Source organism: Lolium rigidum, chromosome 3 (assembly GCF_022539505.1).
Source record: "Lolium rigidum isolate FL_2022 chromosome 3, APGP_CSIRO_Lrig_0.1, whole genome shotgun sequence".
In the NCBI taxonomy this organism is placed as follows: domain Eukaryota; kingdom Viridiplantae; phylum Streptophyta; class Magnoliopsida; order Poales; family Poaceae; genus Lolium; species Lolium rigidum.
This window is the reverse complement of record NC_061510.1, coordinates 341,665,502-341,683,672: the sequence shown is the minus strand read 5'-3', so window position 1 is coordinate 341,683,672 and position 18,171 is coordinate 341,665,502. Positions and strand designations below refer to the sequence as shown.

The window sequence follows — 18,171 nt, the reverse complement described above, 5'->3', positions numbered from 1 at the left end:
GATCGAAAAGGCAATGTTATCTTTTGGAAGAAATATAATGACGTACTATTGCCATTTCTTTAGATCAACTATGTTGCATCTTGCCGTAATGATTAACTATTTATCGTGGAGTTGCAAACCCATGTGTCAACCAACCAGTGAAATTACCAAGGAAAAAAATAGCGCGCTTGTTGACTGCCAAAACCCACCGGCGGGCAGCGGCCTTGTCAACACTGTAGAGCCGGGAAGAGCCTAGAGCTGCGGCTGGCTGAGACCCCTCCGAGCGACGGCCCGCAATGCTCTTCTGGTCACACGCGGCGTTGCGAAGTGCAAGGGCGTGCCACCTGACCTATACCTGGTCAGGAAGGTGATGAGGATGCCTCGCTTAGTTTCCTGCAGGGCATACATGTAAACGTTAAATACGAGCCTCGATCGGCTCTCGGGTAATCCCGTGAATCGGCTCAAAGAGCCGATCCACCCATGATCCGTACGGGGTGCACGAATACTTGGTGGTCCTGCTTGATCAAGATGAAGCTAATGAGATCTACGACGATTTAGGGTTTTCACCGCATAATCGGATCATCCTACTCCAGGTTGGGCCTTGCGGCCACGCACGGTGCTCGTAAGCCGATCCTAAACAAGGCCAAAAAACCAACATGAAGTTGATCCTAGGAACATCCCGTTTAGGACTTGCGAACGCCACCCTACGTGCCACTGGATCCTCCCCCCCTTTGTAAGGCCTAACTATTGCAGATATTAAACTAATCCTTGTAGAACAAGCAGGGCCGGCCCACAGGCCGGGCAAACAGTGCGCCCGCACTGGGCCCCGCCGAGCCAGGGGCCCCGGCCCAGCTAGTAGATTCATTAGTAGTAGTTGAAGTTTCTGATTTTTTTAGTCCTCTAAATAAGATAAAGGCCCATATAGATGTGCAGCCCACCGAGGCAAACTAGCACGTACGGGACAGGAGTTCCATTCCAGGAATCGATCGATTTTTTTGCTCGGTATCGTTCTTGATTTCTCCTTTGTCTGTGTTCTCTCGACGACTCCATCGCTCCAATAGCCAGACGAGACGACCCGTCTCCTCGACTCCTCCCTCAAATCAGGTCCTGCCCCAAATCCGATTTTGCGGCCAGCCATTAAAAGAGGACAAAGACGCAGCTCAATGTCTCCATTATTCCCAGAACTTCGCCCTTCAATTCTCAACATTTCTATTTTCTCCAGATCAAATAGCCGTTTGCGACTTGATTTTAGAGAGGTAAAAAATTTCCGTCTGCCCTAACGTTGCTCTCAAGCCTCAATCCACTGTTAAATAGCTCCACTCTTGATTTGTTCTTCACTTCTTCAGATCAATGCCTCAAACAGCCAAGATCCCTAGAGTCGGAGAGTGTTATCGTGTTGATTGGATTTGAGAGCAGGTCTGTATGAGAAAAGACAGAGAGTGCTCACTGAGAAAGAGGGAGAATCGTGCAGTTTATGTCTTCCTGAAGGTGTGGTCAGTGGTCTTCTCGTTCATCCGAATCGAGCTCAGCCAGGTGATTCCGTTCCCTCTCTTGACCTTTTTTAGGTAACTGGTATATTTTATTGGTTGATATGTCTTCTATAAAGGAGTTATCAGGTTGTGCAAAAAGAAATAAAAAACATAGAGATGCCTTGTTAGAATCTTAAAGAGGAGTTATTCACAAGTTTATTAGAAATGGTAGTTCTTCATGGGAACCGGACTCTCTGCAATTAGCCTTAGTAATTGTTTGCACCGAGGCCCTTAAAATTAGAATAAGGGCCCCTTTCTAACATTTTGCACCGGGGCCCTGAAAACGTATGGGCCGGCCCTGAGAACAAGGAGCAATCGTAACGGATCAGATCTACTAAATAATGATCAAGCGGGGTGCCGCCCCCACACCTGAGATAGGCGTGAGGGCGGCTAGATATGCAAGGGTTGCACTACGTAAGCATGCTTAAACGAAGAACAATGCTAACCCTAACACATCTAATGATAACTACGTTGCTCGCCATCAAAAACGCTTCAGTACGAGCAACGCATGAACAACGTGCTTGTGCTGCCTAGATCGCAAGATGCGATCTAGGCAGCATGTCGCTTACCTGATAGAAACCCTCGAGACGAAGGAGTTGGCGATGCGCCGAGATTGGTTTGTTTTTGGGGTTGAACGTGAGTTGTTGTTTATTCCATAAACCCTAGGTACATATTTATAGTCCAGGGGACTTTCTAATGTGGGCGTGCACTAAACCGTGCACGAGTAAGATTCTATCTCTTATCTAAAATAATAAACTACTAAATAAAGATACACGGGCAATTCAGCCCAAAACCCTTCGTGCCAGGCCGCTTTAGAAATCTTCCACCTGTAATCTTCCAAGCCCGGCCCACCTCTGGATTTGTCTAAAATCTGGTGATAACACATGCCCCCCTGGTTTTGGAAATAACATTTCCAAAATCATTATGCTTTCCCTTCGAAGGGTCATGTCGTGGCAGAGCAGAGCCATTTGCAGCATCCGTCATCATTATGCCCTGTCTTCTCAGCTTCTCTAAAAATTCTGACAGCTTTAGCATCGATCCCTTGGAAGCTGTAATGGCATTAAACCTTCACCAGATTTCTCATTATTTAACCGTGCCGACTGGTTAGCTCTCTTTATCCTCTATTCCATCCCAGCTATCGGCACCAAAAAAACCCTCTCCTCCTGTAGCGATGTCTTCCTCTTCCTCTTCCTTCTCAAAACTCTTCCCCCAATCTTCGCCGAAGAAGAAGAACGAGGACAGCCTCCACCCCGCAGTGAATCCCTTCTCCTCCGACAAGGAGGAGAAAGAAGGAGAAGCAGCGAAGGCCAAGGCCTCCCCTCCGCCAAGCTCCCGCCGAAGAAGCGCCCCCGCATGTGGGCGGACAGCGAGGACGAAGATGATGACGAAGAGGAAGAGGAGGAGGATGACTCCTCCTCCATCGGGTATCCGCCGACCAAGCGCTTCCGCTCCTGGGCGGACAGCGAGGATGATGATGATGACGAGGAGGAAGAGGCTCTGGCCAAGGGCTGGGGCAGCAGCGACGAGGAGCTCCTCGGGAGCAGATGCCGACGACGTCGACGGCGGCGATGACGAGGACAGCGACGACTAGTAGTATAGGACTAGTAGTAGCGAGGCACTAGGCACCAGATCCCTCTTTTGAGAGCCATCGGCTCTTTCTTGTAAAGCCGCTCCTTGGAATTAATGAAATTGTTCTTTCCATTCAACCTTTAATTGCTCCAATTTCATTCCTTCCGTTTGTCATGCTAAGACCGATAGCAACGCGTCGGACTTCTTTCCTTTTCTTGCAGCAACAGCACAGTCCAAACCCTGTACCAGACGACGGCTTTTCTTTCCCAGTTCCTCCCTGAGACGACCATGATGCAGCCGCAGCCGAGGCAAAACAGAGCTGTATGGACCTAAGCTCGATCATGTCTGAGGGAGCTCCTTATGCCGAGCTAGCCGATTTAAACATAAATCGGCTTCCCAAAGCAGAGAGCCCTCAAGGTGAGCTGCCCCCCGAGTTTCTTCAGTTCCTGCCGGCCAGATAGGCTCCTTTCCTTTGATGGACCTAATGCAATCCATCCTTGACCTGATCCGCACGCCCATGCTGCTCCTGACATTGTTCTTGAAGAAACATTGTTCTTGAAGAAATTTCCCTTGAGTCGATGGCCATGCATCGGCTGTTATATCCTTAAGTCGATGCCTGCAGCATCGGCTGTGTTCGAAAATTTTCAAATTTTAACCTTTTTTTTTTTTTTACGGCCGACCTGTGCATCGGCCCCCATATTCCAATACCCATCACCAGAAGATGAGATGCTTCTTATCTACCTGGGTGCCCCCCGAGCCGATTCTGTCAAGAAAATTGATGGTATCGGCTCTGTTGGATAGCATGTTGAACCCAGGCAGAATAGTGGGTGAGGATAATTTTGGCCGATTGCTGGAATCGGCCTCCACGTTGCTTGCTCGTTGAAGGTTTTGTAAGTTCCCTTCATAAGTTTTTTTTGGGGCCGATCACAAGGATCAGCCTCTCCTGGTTTGCTCATTGGTTTGATCTTGCTACTTGGTCGGGCCGGATAAAACCAACCCGACCTCGACTTGATGCGCTTGCTCGTCGTCCACCTTGAGTGCTCCGTAGAGTCGTGGAGCGCTAAGCTCAGTCGGCAAGACGAGTACCATGTTTGTGCCAGCCGATGTCTCATCATCGGCTTTCCTCCGTTTAGGGCGCCACTCCATTTTCCGTGGGCGACCCTCTTCATCCAGGGTTCGGCTGAACCTTTGCAGCCAGATCAGGCCGTGCCTTCCTTAGCGTATGCAGTACAACCTTTCGGCTTCCTCCGAGCCGCGCAATCGCTGAACCCCGCGCTTTTGGGAACGGCTGAGTCCGTCGGGGCACCACCTTGGCCGGTGGTACCTGTCTTCTTCCACTTCTCCCTCGTCTTCCGAATCCTCAAGATCTGCCCAACGAGGTGACTCGCCGCGTTTGCTTTGTGGCGGGAGAGGCCCTAGGCGCTCGAACACGGACACGTTGGCTGCCTCCTTCTTTTTCTGATTGCATTCGGGCAATTGCCGATTGTGGGCAATCGGCTCATTCCTCGAATCCCAGCGAGTGTCCGAAGAAGGGGCAGTCCCGATGTCCGGCGTTGTCATCTTGCTCCCTTGATGCTTCCGTGGCACAGCGCTCGTGCTCCTCCTCATCGCGATCCTCGCCGACGATATCTTCCGGCTTCTCTAGCCGGACGATCTCCTCTATCATCATAATTGGACCGTCGGCGTTGGTCATACCGACTCACATATTTGTTGAGGAGGTGATCGGAGAGGGGTCGCCGATATCTTATATTCTTCACCTCTCCCTCTCGTGACATAGCGCTTGCCATCATGACGGAGCCGATCGCGTGGAGCGGCCTCCTCTCGTGTCCTTGCTATGAGAGCAGCTGCCCTCATCTCCATCTTTGCCAGGAGTGGTTTCCGTGTCCTACCATGTTGATGCCGAACGAGGGACCCGGCTGGCAACCTTCAGGGTAGGTGATTTCCACCATGTTAACGGCGGGGAAGGGTTGGGTGTCGACCTTCATGGCGTATCGTTGAAAATTAGCCGCCCCTTCTCTATCGCCGCTTGGATGTGCCGACGCCACACCCGGCAGTCGTTGGTGGCATGGGAAAGCGAGTTGTGGAACTTGCGAGACGGCTTTCCGTTTAGCTCCTTCGCCGTGGGGAACTTGAGACCTTCAGGAATCGTCAACTGTTTCTCCTTGAGCAGGAGGTCGAAGATTTGTTCAGTCTTGGTCACGTCAAAATCAAATCCCCGAGGCGGCCCTGGCGGCTTTACCCATTTGCAGGCCACGGGGTTCCCCCTGAATCCACTCAGCCATCGCTATCTCTTGGCCTCCCGCAGCACTTCATCTTCCTCTCGTATCGACCATAACTACCGCACGCTTGAACTTGTCTTGGTACAGGTCGGGGTGGCGCTGTCCATATGCCGATAGTTTCGAACCATGTGCGCCGAGCGAGGGATAATCTCGCTTGGGAGGCCATGTCCTTGAGCTGTGTTGCAAGGCCTCGCTACGCCAACTCGACCGCTTCCTTTTCAGTTATACGAACCGAATAACATCGGTTCCTAAGATTCCTGAAGCGCCGGATGTATTCTCGTCACCGTTTCCCCGCGCTTCGACGTAGTTGTGCTAGATCGGCAATGCCGGACTCGGAAGCTTCGAATGGTATTGCATATGGAACTGTTCTTCCAATTGCTTCCAAGACTGGATGGAGTTTGCCGGCAAAGAGGTGTACCATCCAAAAGCCGATCCCGTGAGGGACCGTGAAAAGAGCCTCACGCGTAGCTGATCCGACACCGAAGCCGGTCCCAGTTGAGCCAAATATCGGCCGACGTGTTCGATGGAGCCGGAGCCATCCGATCCACCGAATTTGGAGAAGTCGTGGAGCCGATATTTAGGTGGCAGCGGGATCATCTCGTAATCGTCGTGGTACGGCTTGGAATAGCCGATCGCCCTTCTTTTCGGCATCATGCCGAACTCGGTCTCTCGGCATGGTACCGATCCGATCCGCTGTGCTGGCCGTAGGAGTTGTACTCTGAAGATTCGCCGGGGTGGCGTACTTGGCCTGCCATGTTTGCTTTTCCAGCTCTGAGCCAGCTGCAGGAGCTGGGCTCGGGAGTCTCGTCGGTGTGGCGTATTTAGTTAGCCACGTCTGCTCCGTCGCCGACGTTCCTCCAGTCTTCGCCGGAGTCCCCGATGTTGTGGCCTGGTTTGTGAGTGCCCAGTCACCACAATCCGGCACATACATGCACGCGTATCCATGAGGGATCTCCTTAGGCGCCTCCATTAAGAACTGGTAGTCACTAGGGTCGCCACCAATCCTGTAGACGAGGAATGCCGGTGTAGTCGGCACTTCAGCTGGTGCTGCCAACGCAAATGGCAGCGGTGGACGGGACTGGAATGGCAACTCTCCTTGATGCGTCCCGAGAGCTGGTCCTGACGGCGAGTACTGGTGGCTCATGATCTCCTGGATCACGCGCGGAGCGACACGCTCCAACACGTTGACCAAGTTCTCAGAGTGGCGGTGTAGCGAGTGAGCCACCAGGTAGTTGATCTCCTGCCGCAGACCCCTGGTGCGTTCCTCCGACGGGGTTGAGAGGTCTATCCCATCGAGCGCACCTTGCGGTGAGAACCCCTTCCATCTGATGCCACCGGAACGGGTTCTCTGAAAAGAGCCGATGAGGTCGGCTTCGAGGGTAGCCTTGATCTCGTTGTATTGCTTCTTGAGGTCGTCAGGCAGATCCCCGTAAGTGACTGGCGTGCCGTCCGCCATCTCAGATGTAGATGGCGATGTGGTTGATGTAGACGATAGTCCCACCGGGCGTGCCAGAATGTGTTGACTGCCAAAACCCACCGGCGGGCAGCGGCCTTGTCAACACCGTAGAGCCGGGAAGAGCCTAGAGCTGCGGCTGGCCGAGACCCCTCCGAGCGACGGCCCGCAATGCTCTTCTCGGTCACACGCGGCGTTGCGAAGTGCAGGCGTGCCACCTGACCTATACCTGGTCGGAAGGTGATGAGGATGCCTCGCTTAGTTTCTGCAGGGCATACATGTAAACGTTAAATACGAGCCTCGATCGGCTCTCGTGTAATCCCGTGAATCGGCTCAAAGAGCCGATCCACCCATGATCCGTACGGGGTGCACGAATACTTGGTGGTCCCGCTTGATCAAGATGAAGCTAATGAGATCTACGACGATTTAGGGTTTTCACCGCATAATCGGATCATCCTACTCCGAGTTGGGCCTTGCGGCCACGCACGGTGCTCGTAAGCCGATCCTAAACAAGGCCAAAAAACCAACATGAAGTTGATCCTAGGAACATCCCGTTTAGGACTTGCGAACGCCACCCTACGTGCCACCGGATCCTCCCCCTTTGTAAGGCCTAACTATTGCAGATATTAAACTAATCCTTGTAGAACAAGGAGCAATCGTAACGGATCAGATCTACTAAATAATGATCAAGCGGGGTGCCGCCCCCACACCCGAGATAGGCGTGAGGGCGGCTAGATATGCAAGGGTTGCACTACGTAAGCATGCTTAAACGAAGAACAATGCTAACCCTAACACATCTAATGATAACTACGTTGCTCGCCATCAAAAACGCTTCGATACGAGCAACGCATGAACAACGTGGGGCTTGTGCTGCCTAGATCGCAAGATGCGATCTAGGCAGCATGTCGCTTACCCGATAGAAACCCTCGAGACGAAGGAGTTGGCGATGCGCCGAGATTGGTTTGTTTTTGGGGTTGAACGTGAGTTGTTGTTTATTCCATAAACCCTAGGTACATATTTATAGTCCAGGGGACTTTCTAATGTGGGCGTGCACTAAACCGTGCACGAGTAAGATTCTATCTCTTATCTAAAATAATAAACTACTAAATAAAGATACACGGGCAATTCAGCCCAAAACCCTTCGTGCCAGGCCGCTTTAGAAATCTTCCACCTGTAATCTTCCAAGCCCGGCCCACCTCTGGATTTGTCTAAAATCTGGTGATAACAGCGCTATAACAAAATAGCGTGGGTCTAAAAATACGCTATTAGCATGCTATAGCGTGCTATTAACGCGAATAGCGCGCTATAGCGCCAAAATAGCGTAGCGTCGGCTCTCCAAATATGCTATAGCGTGCTATTAGCCTTGGAATAGTGCGCTATTTTTTTCATGGGAAATTACTACTACCTTCGTTTTGACCAATAAGGCGCACGCGTATTTCAATACGAATTTTGACCGGAAAATTAAAGAATAAAATTTTAAGTATATTATGTAATTAGTATCGTTGGACTTGTATTGAAAAACACTTTCCAATAATGCTAATTTTTCCACTGTTCAAATACTAGGCCGATTCAACGATTACTAGGCCGATTAATCGCTACTAGGGGCTTGACCGTGTCGATTAACATTAATCTCTTGTGTTAATCCTTTAGCCCGATTAATCAGTCCGAAAGTCCGATTACTAGGTATTTTCCCGATTAACTACCACACTTGGTAAAAAAAAGTTACAAGATTTTCAATGCATATCGCTAATACAGGTGCTACCCCTCCTAAATAAAGTAGATTTTGCGAAGCTCCCGCTTGATTGCAGCCTCGAGTAGCTTCATTTCCACTATTGCCAAATAGTTTCTTGCCCTCCCAGACCAGTTACTCATAGTTTCACAGACCTCAGATACAGGAGCTCGTCCAGGAATTGGAGGATGCCTTCTATAGGTTAGGTGGTTGAGGTGTAAGAGGGATCGTACCCTATGTAGGTGGTGGGAGAATATAAACTTCGGGGTGAGAGGAGAAGAAGTGGAAGGAAGGAACGCGCCTTCGGCTAGTGGATCCTGATTCGCTCCTAACCTTAAAGATTAGGTCATGGAGGAGAAACGTACAAGTTTTTCTCGGATTTTAGGCTTTAAAGAAGTAGGGAGAGACATACAAAGGCTCATATACTATTATTTTATTATAAAAATTGTTTGAAGTGCTAATTTGTTTAGGTTGCACCGATTAATAGCCGACCGATTAAATCAGTTAATCGTCCGAATTTCGATTAATCTCTACTCCCAAACCGGCCGAGCAGTTAACGATTACCGATTTCCTTAACATTGATTTTTTCTATATATTTAAAGTAAATTTTTATCAAAGAAAAACCACGTAATACGAGAATGACTTATTCATTGAAATGGAGGAAGTACTAGTAAGAGACACATGCTTTGCACGTAATGAATTCTTTCCTGTCTAATGCAGTTTGAAGAAATAATTTAATTACAATAGCCGTCCCACAAAACGCGTATCCACCATCCAAGCCACACTAAATATGGTGTAAATGAACACGGTAATCGGGTCAAACATCCGAACTGAAAATATTTACATATATTAAATGATACAAATCATTAAACATACCGAACGCCAACTATATTATGCTGATCATTGATGATACGATGTAGAGCTCTACCCGTTGACAGCCTCTGAGAGCAACCGCAAGATGGATTACTAAGCCACCGTCAATGAAGTTATCACCGGGCTTATTTCTTAAATAGTGCACTATTAATTCTTCATTTGTTGATGTTGTGGACAGGTTATTTCTGCACCCGGCCAGGTGTATATGCACCGTTTAAGTACAAAAAAGCATCTTCTATATTTTCACATGTTATATGCTCCTAAAGTTGTTTCAGAAAAAACCAACATGTTTTGTTTCTCGTGTAAAAAAGATAAATTTTGGTGCAAAAATAGTCCATTTCTCAACATACTTTTTTTATTTTTTTACACAAGGCATCGGCCGACGACCTCGACTTTTGGCCATCGACGTATCAGCAGGCCACCGGCACCTTGCGCCATTCCTGTAGTACGTTTACTTCATTGATTCGCTTTTGTACGTACCATTTTTCAAATATTCTTAGTGATGTGCGTTGTGATGGTCTTGAAAAGGTGAATCATACCCTTAATCAGAAAAACTCATGCGCGATGAGTATAATAACTGTAGACGTTAAAAACTCATACCCTTATACCGATGTCGATGATGAAGGGTGCCAGGTAACAACCTCCACTGTTTAAATGAGCTTCTGACTTTTTAAAGTGCAAGAATTTGAAAGGTATTATTGTGAGGTCTAAGAGATATGTCATTTGCTCTATTTCCAGATTCTTGTGACAATGCCAGCGAATTCTCAAGAATACATTCCAGATCATTGAAAGATACTATTTGCCATTTTACTCATTTAGTCAAGGTGTAAATTTCTATTGCAATCAAGGCTTAGATATAAAATAAGGATATTTCTATTGCTCTGTTTTGTTGCTTCATATGCTTTGGTAATACTCGTGTCGTAATATTTCTAGGGTTCTGGAATATTTCTCAAAAAGTAATTTTGAAGCATTCATACATTCTAGTTTGCGTGTCTCATATGAGTTGATTAGGAAGTTATATGGGCATCACATGTTTTACTCTAGATGCTTCTAGGTGCCACAGATGTCACACCTGCAAGTTAAGAACTTTATTTGCTTACAGTTTTACTGAATAGCAAGAGATTCAATTCCATATTTCTCAGCTATACTGTTCAAAATATAGTGGAGTACTATTTTAGAGAGCTGGTTGTGCTTATGTTAGCTGTTTGTAAGTGTAGCAGACTACAGAAACTCAATTCGGCTCCCGGGTGCGTATGATCCCTCTACCATAATAACATATTTCCAAGTGTTAAAAAAATTTGACAAATAAATTTACATGTACATCTCCATAATATATGTGTATTCATCAAGTTTCACGAAAAAATGATTTTTTTTTTGTAATCTAAGCGAAAACGAGAAAATTTATCTTCTGACAAGGCTTTGTTTCAGCACCGAATTTTGTCTTTTTTACACACGCCACATGACATGTCGATTTTTCATGAAACGACTTTGTGAGCGCGTAGCACATGAAGATGTACGTGCGAAATTTTTGTTTCAATTTTTTTGACATTTTAAAATGTGTCTAACATATATTTCAAAATAAAGGGAGCATACGCTCCCATGTGCCCAAACATCACTCCCGACTAGCAGACTAGCAGTACATTAATGCATAGTATATGTTTATGTGTTCTAAATGGCTTTATATTTCTCAGTTTCCATGTTCTAAATATAGTGGAGTACTATTTTGTAGAGATAATTGTAATTAAGTTAGTTTGTAAGTGTAGCATCACTTTAATAGAGTAAAATTGGCACCAATTGCTGCTTTTGTCATGTTTAACTTCTCATCGTAATTCGGATGTTTGTTAGGCCCATCGTGCACAAGAACATGCTCAATGTTTGCATGCTTTGCATCAAGACTAGATCATGTACATGTTCATCTGTTGTCCGAATTAACGGTTGTCATAGTGTTAGTGTCCGCAGTCGCTTCCTTTCCCTAGATGGTAATTATATGAATTCTAAATCCCTTCTTATGATATTGCATCGCTCGGACTTCGGATGGAACGGATCCACTTCTAGACATCGTATAGCCTGCGGATGCATTGGAACTTCAGATTTCCTAATGTCATGTCCATTGCCTATTCACGGAGAAACTAAAGTGTCGGTTTATTGGCAGTGTCTATTAACGCTGGAGTACTTGTGTGGTCTAGTGATTTGGTTCAACACTTTCCATGGTAAGGGAATGTTGCAACTATGTTAAATTTATTTCTTAATCATGAAACCTTTCTGGTGTTTGTGTGTTGTGCTGGTTCCAACTCCCAAATGTTTTGCATGCACGGGTTTCATAGTTTACGTTAAGTAAAATCCGTAATCGTGGAATCAAGTCGCCCATGCAAGGGCTCACCAGCAAGCCTGAGTTGACCTTGTGTAGTGTGTTCACTCACTAGCTGCGGTTTAATTCATTCCTTGGTCACTGTTTTGATGTTGCGGCCATCCTGTCCTACAAAACCTGCTGGGTTCCTCAGGCAGTAGTAGCGGACGCAGGCACCTACAAAGCCTGCACTTTGCATTTGCGGCTGATGCAGGTAATGTGGGAAAGTCCGTGGACGTGTCCACTTGCATTCGGAGGTTTAGCAAGAATATGTCATACAAATTGTAATACCTAATGTTTTTGAGTAATACTAGTTTCTCTTGCAAAAACAAAAATGTAGCTGGTTCCTACCGTCAAAGATACACCATCAAGTGCCTCGTGATATGTGCTAGGTCCCTCCTCATATTTGACCGATTATCGCGTTGGTATGGTATATTTTCAAAAAAAAATCTTGAGATCGTAATGAAATCATATACACTTTAGTTATTTCAAAAGTATTTACATAGATTAGGCACATATTTGAAATTTTCAGTTATTTTTTAATCAAAATCTTGATCGAAAAAATATTTTACAAGATATCATCACGATTCGTCAGATTTCACATATACTACGCGTAGTACACCATATCAATATGAAACATGAAACATATGACGCACAAATCACGAGGCAGGGGCAGCGGTCGATGTCTGACCCGTAAGGCCCTGCTCCGTTAGGAAAAACGGTCTCCATCGCAACAAGCACGTATACGCATCATGTCGAAGTCACGATGGGATCAGCTGCAGGAGGAGGCACCACGTAGGGTGTGGCGCAGAGCATGAGAGGGTTCTTCCGGCGCACGCCGAGCCCCATGGCCTCCGCCATGTCCACCTCCTCCACGCCGGCTGGCAGCGACCAGTCGAAGTGGTACATGAGCTGGAACAGCGCGAGCTCCATGCCTGCGAGCCCGTAGTTGTACCCGGGGCACATCCTCCTGCCTGCCCCGAACGGCGTGAACTCGAAGTGGAGGCCGTGGAAGTCGACGGCGCCCTCCTCCTCGAACCGCTCCGGCACGAACTCCTCCGGGTCCTTCCAGTACCGCGGGTCCCGCGAGATGGCCCACGCGTTCACCACCATCCTAGACTTGGCCGGCACCACGTACCCGCCCAGCTCAGTCGTCTCGATGCTCTCCCTCGGGACCAGGAGCGGCGCCGCCGGGTGCAGCCGGATCGCCTCCTTCATCGTCAGCTTCAGGTACCTGACGCTGTTGCTGCGCAGCTCCGTCTCGCTGATGGTCTCCTTGCCGTGGAACGCGCGCCGGACCTCGTCCTGCAGCTTCTTCATCACGCGCGGGGTGCGCATGATCTCCGACATCGCCCACTCCGTCGACGATCCGGACGTCCCGGTGCCGCCGGCGAACATGTCCTGCCATCAAACCAACGCATACACTTGTGGTCAGCAACTCAGCAACGCCATGCATGAATTTTGGAATCCGTACGTTGCAACCTAAGCAAAACCTAACTGAAGTATCACACTACAACTTACCAGCACGACTGCTTTGATGGTGTTGTCCGTGACAGGGAACCCCCAGGGGTTGTCGCCCTTCTGCAAGGTGAGCATGACGTCCACGACGTTCTCGTCGACGACCTCCTTGCCGCCGGCCACCCTCTCGGCGCGCACCTTCCTCCTGCCCTCGATGATGTCCACGAGGATATCGTCGAACGTCCGGTGTATCTCCCGGAGCTTCCGCTTCATCCCGGTGGCCTCGCCGAGCACCTCCCTTAGCCGCGGGAAAAGGTCCGGCACGTTGAACCCGCTGGACAACCCGACCACCCGCTTGATGGCGTGCTGGAACACCGGCATGTCGGGCCGCACCTCCCCGAACGCCGACCGGGAGATGGTCCGGCTGCTGATGTCGTACACCATCCTCGTCACGTCCACCGGCACCCCTTGCCTGGCGGCGACGCGGACGAGCTCCACCTGCCGGCGCACCTCCTCCTCCCGGATGAACCCGAACTGGAGCACCCGCTTCGGGCTCAGGATCTCGTGGATGCACAGCTTGCGGATCTTGCGCCAGTAGTCGCTGGTCGGCGCGAAGATGATGTCCGTCCAGCCGTAGCCGCAGATGCCGCCGACGAGCAGCCTGGGGCGGTTCGCGAAGTTTGGGTCCTGCACCTTGAGCACTTCCCGCGCCAGCTCCCGCGACGTCACCACCACCAGCGGCATCGGCCCGATCTTCAGCATCATGATGGGGCCGTGCGCGCCGGCAAGGTCCCGCAGCCGGCGATGCACCAGCGTGTTCACGAAGTGGTGCACGCTCCCGATGATCGGCAGCGTGCGAGGGCCCGGCGGACGGCGCGCCGACGTCGGCTTGAAGAAGTAGATCATGGACACCGCCAGGAGGGCCAGGAGGATGGTGTTGTACGTCGAGTCGTCCATGGCGATCGATCGACGAGACCCTAACGTACTAGCTAGCTGGATAATTAACTTCGCTAGTGTACGTCTGGTAGTGGAGTGATGACCTAGCTCAAAGGCTTGCACTGATCTCACAGGTGGAGACACCAGCTGTATTTGTAGTGGAAGCGAGCAAGTACGTCCACGGGGAGATGCACTATCCTGATTCTTCGGTCTGAACGATTCCATCGAATCAAACGGAGAATTAGCAGTAGCATATATATGTTAGATTATTAGGCAATTCTGGAGTGAATTTAATTAACAAAATCAACATTATAGATGCACTAGTATAATTAACCATATACATCAGACTAAGCACATATAATTGATCTAAATATGTAACAAGTAGTAGCGGAAGATATGAGATGAGAAGCACGTACATCGTGACCGCAAAGGTCGCTCAAGCTGCGGCATCACCATGGCCACTGTTGATGTCGTTCATGATGTTGTCGGAGACACCGGATCTATCGATGTAGGCCGTCGTGGAAGAAGACGAGCAGTCACACCGAGACGTTCTCCCTAAAACCTTATCGTCTGCCTCCCGGTGCAGGATCTCAACGGACAGGATTTCGAAGGCCTGCTCTCTAGAACAGCCATGCACGTAGTCGCCGGGATGGAGAACACTAAAGAATGGCGCAACAAAAGGAATTGGACTACAGAGGGAAGAGACAAAAGTGGAGAACTCTAGATATGTTATGTCTCTTCCGTCTCCTGTCTCCTGGTATAGCCGCTCGGTGTGGCATGCCAAGGCAGGCGGTGTATAAGAAGGAGTGGGCATGAATTTCTACTTTTCTACAATAGTTAGAACATCAGTTCTTATAACCTGCTCCAAATCTCTTCCAAGTAACTATGTGAGATAAAATTTTGTCCCCAAAGTTCTCCCCAAGCTATCAACCACCTTGAGATTTCAAAAATTGTAGGTTGTATGTGTTACTTTCATCTACATTCAACATCTCTCCGATCCATAAAGATCTTAGTACAATAGTTGTCCAAATTTAGTACAAAATTTCTGACGTATAATATGGATCGAAGGGAGTACTAGTAGTACAAAACTACTCCCTCCGATTCATATTAATTATCACTACATGAATGTAACTATAATTAAAATATGTCTAGATACATCTATATTGGTGTTAATATGGATCAGAGGGGGTACTTTAATTTCAAATTAACATTTATCCACCAGCTTTGTCTAGAGCAATATAACTCTATTTTTGTTTTTGCAATCTCAATCGAGCAATATAACTTTATTTTTATTTTTGCAATCTCGATCGAGCAAAATAACTTGCATGGCCAAGCTGTATTTGTAGTGGAAGCGAGCAAGTACGTCCACGGATTGACTCACCTGATTCTTCGGTCTGAACGATTCCATCGAATCAAACGGAGAATTGGCACTATATACAAGGGCTTAATTAATTACTAGTAGTACAAAGCTTAATTTCTAGAGTCATACTGTATAACTTTATTTTTATTTTTGCAATCTCGATCGAGCAAGATAACTTACATGGACATTGTCGAAAAGAACTAGGCGCGATAAAGTGGGACAAGTGTACACATTGTGCAGCAGTTTCTCAGACTTGACGAAACGTACGTTTGGGCCGTAACGTACGCATCGACGAGTGTCACCTTCATCGCTGTGGATCGGAAATTACCATGTCCCATGAAGAGGAGAAACTGCCATGAAAACTTACAACTGGGTAGCTACAGCTAGTGGTGATGGTTACTCTGTCGCCATCAGACGACACCACAGTGACAGCATTGCATCCGTCAACCTGCAAAACATCACTGATGTATGCTACTCAAGTGAATAAAAGATCCAGCTACGTAGATCGAGTTATCCAAAATCTTATCCAATGGGACACATAGCTGGTATGTGCATACCTATACCGCCCGGAGACTACATACCTCCCCTCCCGAAACCCTACCTTCCCTGCCGCCTCCCTCCCGGGCGGTGGCGGAGGACCCCGTCCCCAAGCCCCATCAGCCCTCCCTTAGACCGCCGCCCCTTAGGCTGCCGCTGCTGCCGTCTCCGGTGCTGGTGGTGGCGCCCCACCCGTTGAACGACGATGGGGAGGAGAGGGCTTCCGCAGCTGCGCATCATGGGAGGCGATGAGGCGCAGGTTGAGGACGCCGGGTGGCGCGGCTGCTTGGCTGTGGCCTGATGCACTTCGCCGGTAGCCATGGAGGAGTGGGCGGAGCGGTGGCGCCCTTCACTCCCGGCGGCGGTTCGGCGTGGTTCGCATGATCCGCGCCGCCTTTTTCCTCTCTGGTGATCCGGCAGGAGTGACTGGCGGCGTGGGGGCTGCTGGTTAGCTCTTTTTGGTGGCGGTCCTCGGGTTTCTCTCATGCGAAAGATGAAGACCTTCCGGAGGCCGGTCTGCCTTGATCTGGCTAGAGTGATGAGTTTCGGAAGGAACCGCCAGCAAATGGAACAGTGCATCTTTTGCCTGGAGTTTGATGGATCGGGTGGTATTTGATCGCGCGTACCCATGCTTTTAGTCCGACCGTTTGGTTCTGGAGGGAGCGGCATGAAGCTCTATTCTGTGTTGACACCAAGTGAGTTTTTGGTCCATGGTGAAGTCAGAAGAAGGAATATCGTGAAGACCGGATTGGCGGACTAGCTAAGGAAGGTTCAAGTCTCCGCGATGTTGAGGGACTTGCTTAGCGTTCCGAGCTCTGCAACAGTGGTATGAAAGTGGGGGCGGCAACACAGGTGAAGTTCAGAGTCATAGGCATTGTTTTGAGAGCGGGGACTATCTTCAGGGTGAAAACCTAAGATCTTTGGTCGGGCGACGACGGCGCTGGTGCACCGTTCCCTTCTTGGAGGCGTCGCTTTTGGAGAGTATGTATTTCAGGTGTTGTCTTGGTGGTGGATATATTAATGTTGCTAGGTCTGAGATGTTGTAGCGGGACTTTTGTTTCTTAGTTTTCTTTTCTCTTTTTTGGCTGCATGCATCCGTACTGTTATTAGGATGGTGCGTTATTGCAGAGACTGAGTATATTTGGTATCTTTTGATATCAATATATTCCCCTTATCAAAAAATGTGCATACATATACATATGCTGCTTGCAGCTGCGGCTATTGAGGTTAAGAGGAAGATTAAAACGAAGAAACATGTTCACCTAAAAAGGGTCGTTCTACATCTAAGTCGGTTGTCGAGACTCACTGTTCTCATATCAGATTCCGCAAAAAAAAAAAATGTATCGACTGTGTTTAAGTCAAATATAAAAGTGCAACTTCAGACTAGTGAAAAATGCAACCCACGTGTTCTGTAAAAGTGTAAATTATATTTCTCTCTCCATGAAATTGAATTTTTTTTTTAATAAATCTAGACATAAGAAAATCTCCGGCGACCGAAATAAAAGCCAAAAGAAAGACGAGTTCATCCACAGGGTTATGAGTCCTGATCAACGAAATGATGTACTGACGTCACCCACCAGTCCACCTAAGTTATCTTGCTCGATCGAGATTGCTGGCAGTAAAATAAAGTTATCCATGGCGCCCTAGCCGATCTGACACCCATAGTTGGTTTTGAGAGATGATCCAAGCAAGGAATTAGTATTTAGAATATAATCACGAACGTTCAAGATGAGAGATTTCATGGGAGAGGCTGATACCCTCCCCTCTAGATCTTGTAGGCATACGAGGCCGAGACGTTGAGGATGTTGAGTAAATGCCATTAGCGAGGCCCCCGTGTCGCTCTCCTAGGTCGACTCGAGCGTCGCCCCGAAACCCTACAGTTGTCGCCTTCTCCTGGCCGACGGTGGTGGTGGGGCCCCGTCCATGGTTTGGGCCGCTGGGTACCTTGGGGGGCCTTGCCAGACAGTGGTGTTGTGATCAAGGGTTAGGGTGGCTCTTGGATGCGGTGGGAGCTTGGTAGTCGACGGCACTGGGTCGCACCAGTCCGCCCCCTGTCTGGGGCTGCCGCCGGATCTGATGTGATTGCGACCCATCTCGTCCTTGTACAGCTAAGTCGAGTGTG

General features: G+C 48.6%; 1 protein-coding gene across 1 annotated transcript; it reads right to left on the bottom strand.

Annotated features, from left to right (window-relative positions):
• Nucleotides 1-12,508: 12,508 nt before the first annotated feature.
• On the bottom strand, nt 12,509-14,173 carry LOC124697148 (premnaspirodiene oxygenase-like). The gene is made up of 2 exons (XM_047229781.1): nt 13,280-14,173; nt 12,509-13,159 (listed from the first exon to the last, which is right to left on the bottom strand). Exons 1-2 carry the CDS (start codon nt 14,171-14,173, stop codon nt 12,509-12,511), a joined length of 1,545 nt encoding a protein of 514 aa, XP_047085737.1.
• Between the last annotated feature and the right edge of the window lie 3,998 nt (nt 14,174-18,171).

Excerpts from the sequence above, each read along its gene's own strand:
- LOC124697148 (XM_047229781.1), bottom strand. The coding sequence starts at position 14,173 with ATGGACGACTCGACGTACAACACCATCCTCCTGGCCCTCCTGGCGGTG. Across the intron at positions 13,160-13,279 it reads CCATCAAAGCAGTCGTGCTG|GACATGTTCGCCGGCGGCAC; the intron begins GTAAGTTGTAGT and ends GTTTGATGGCAG.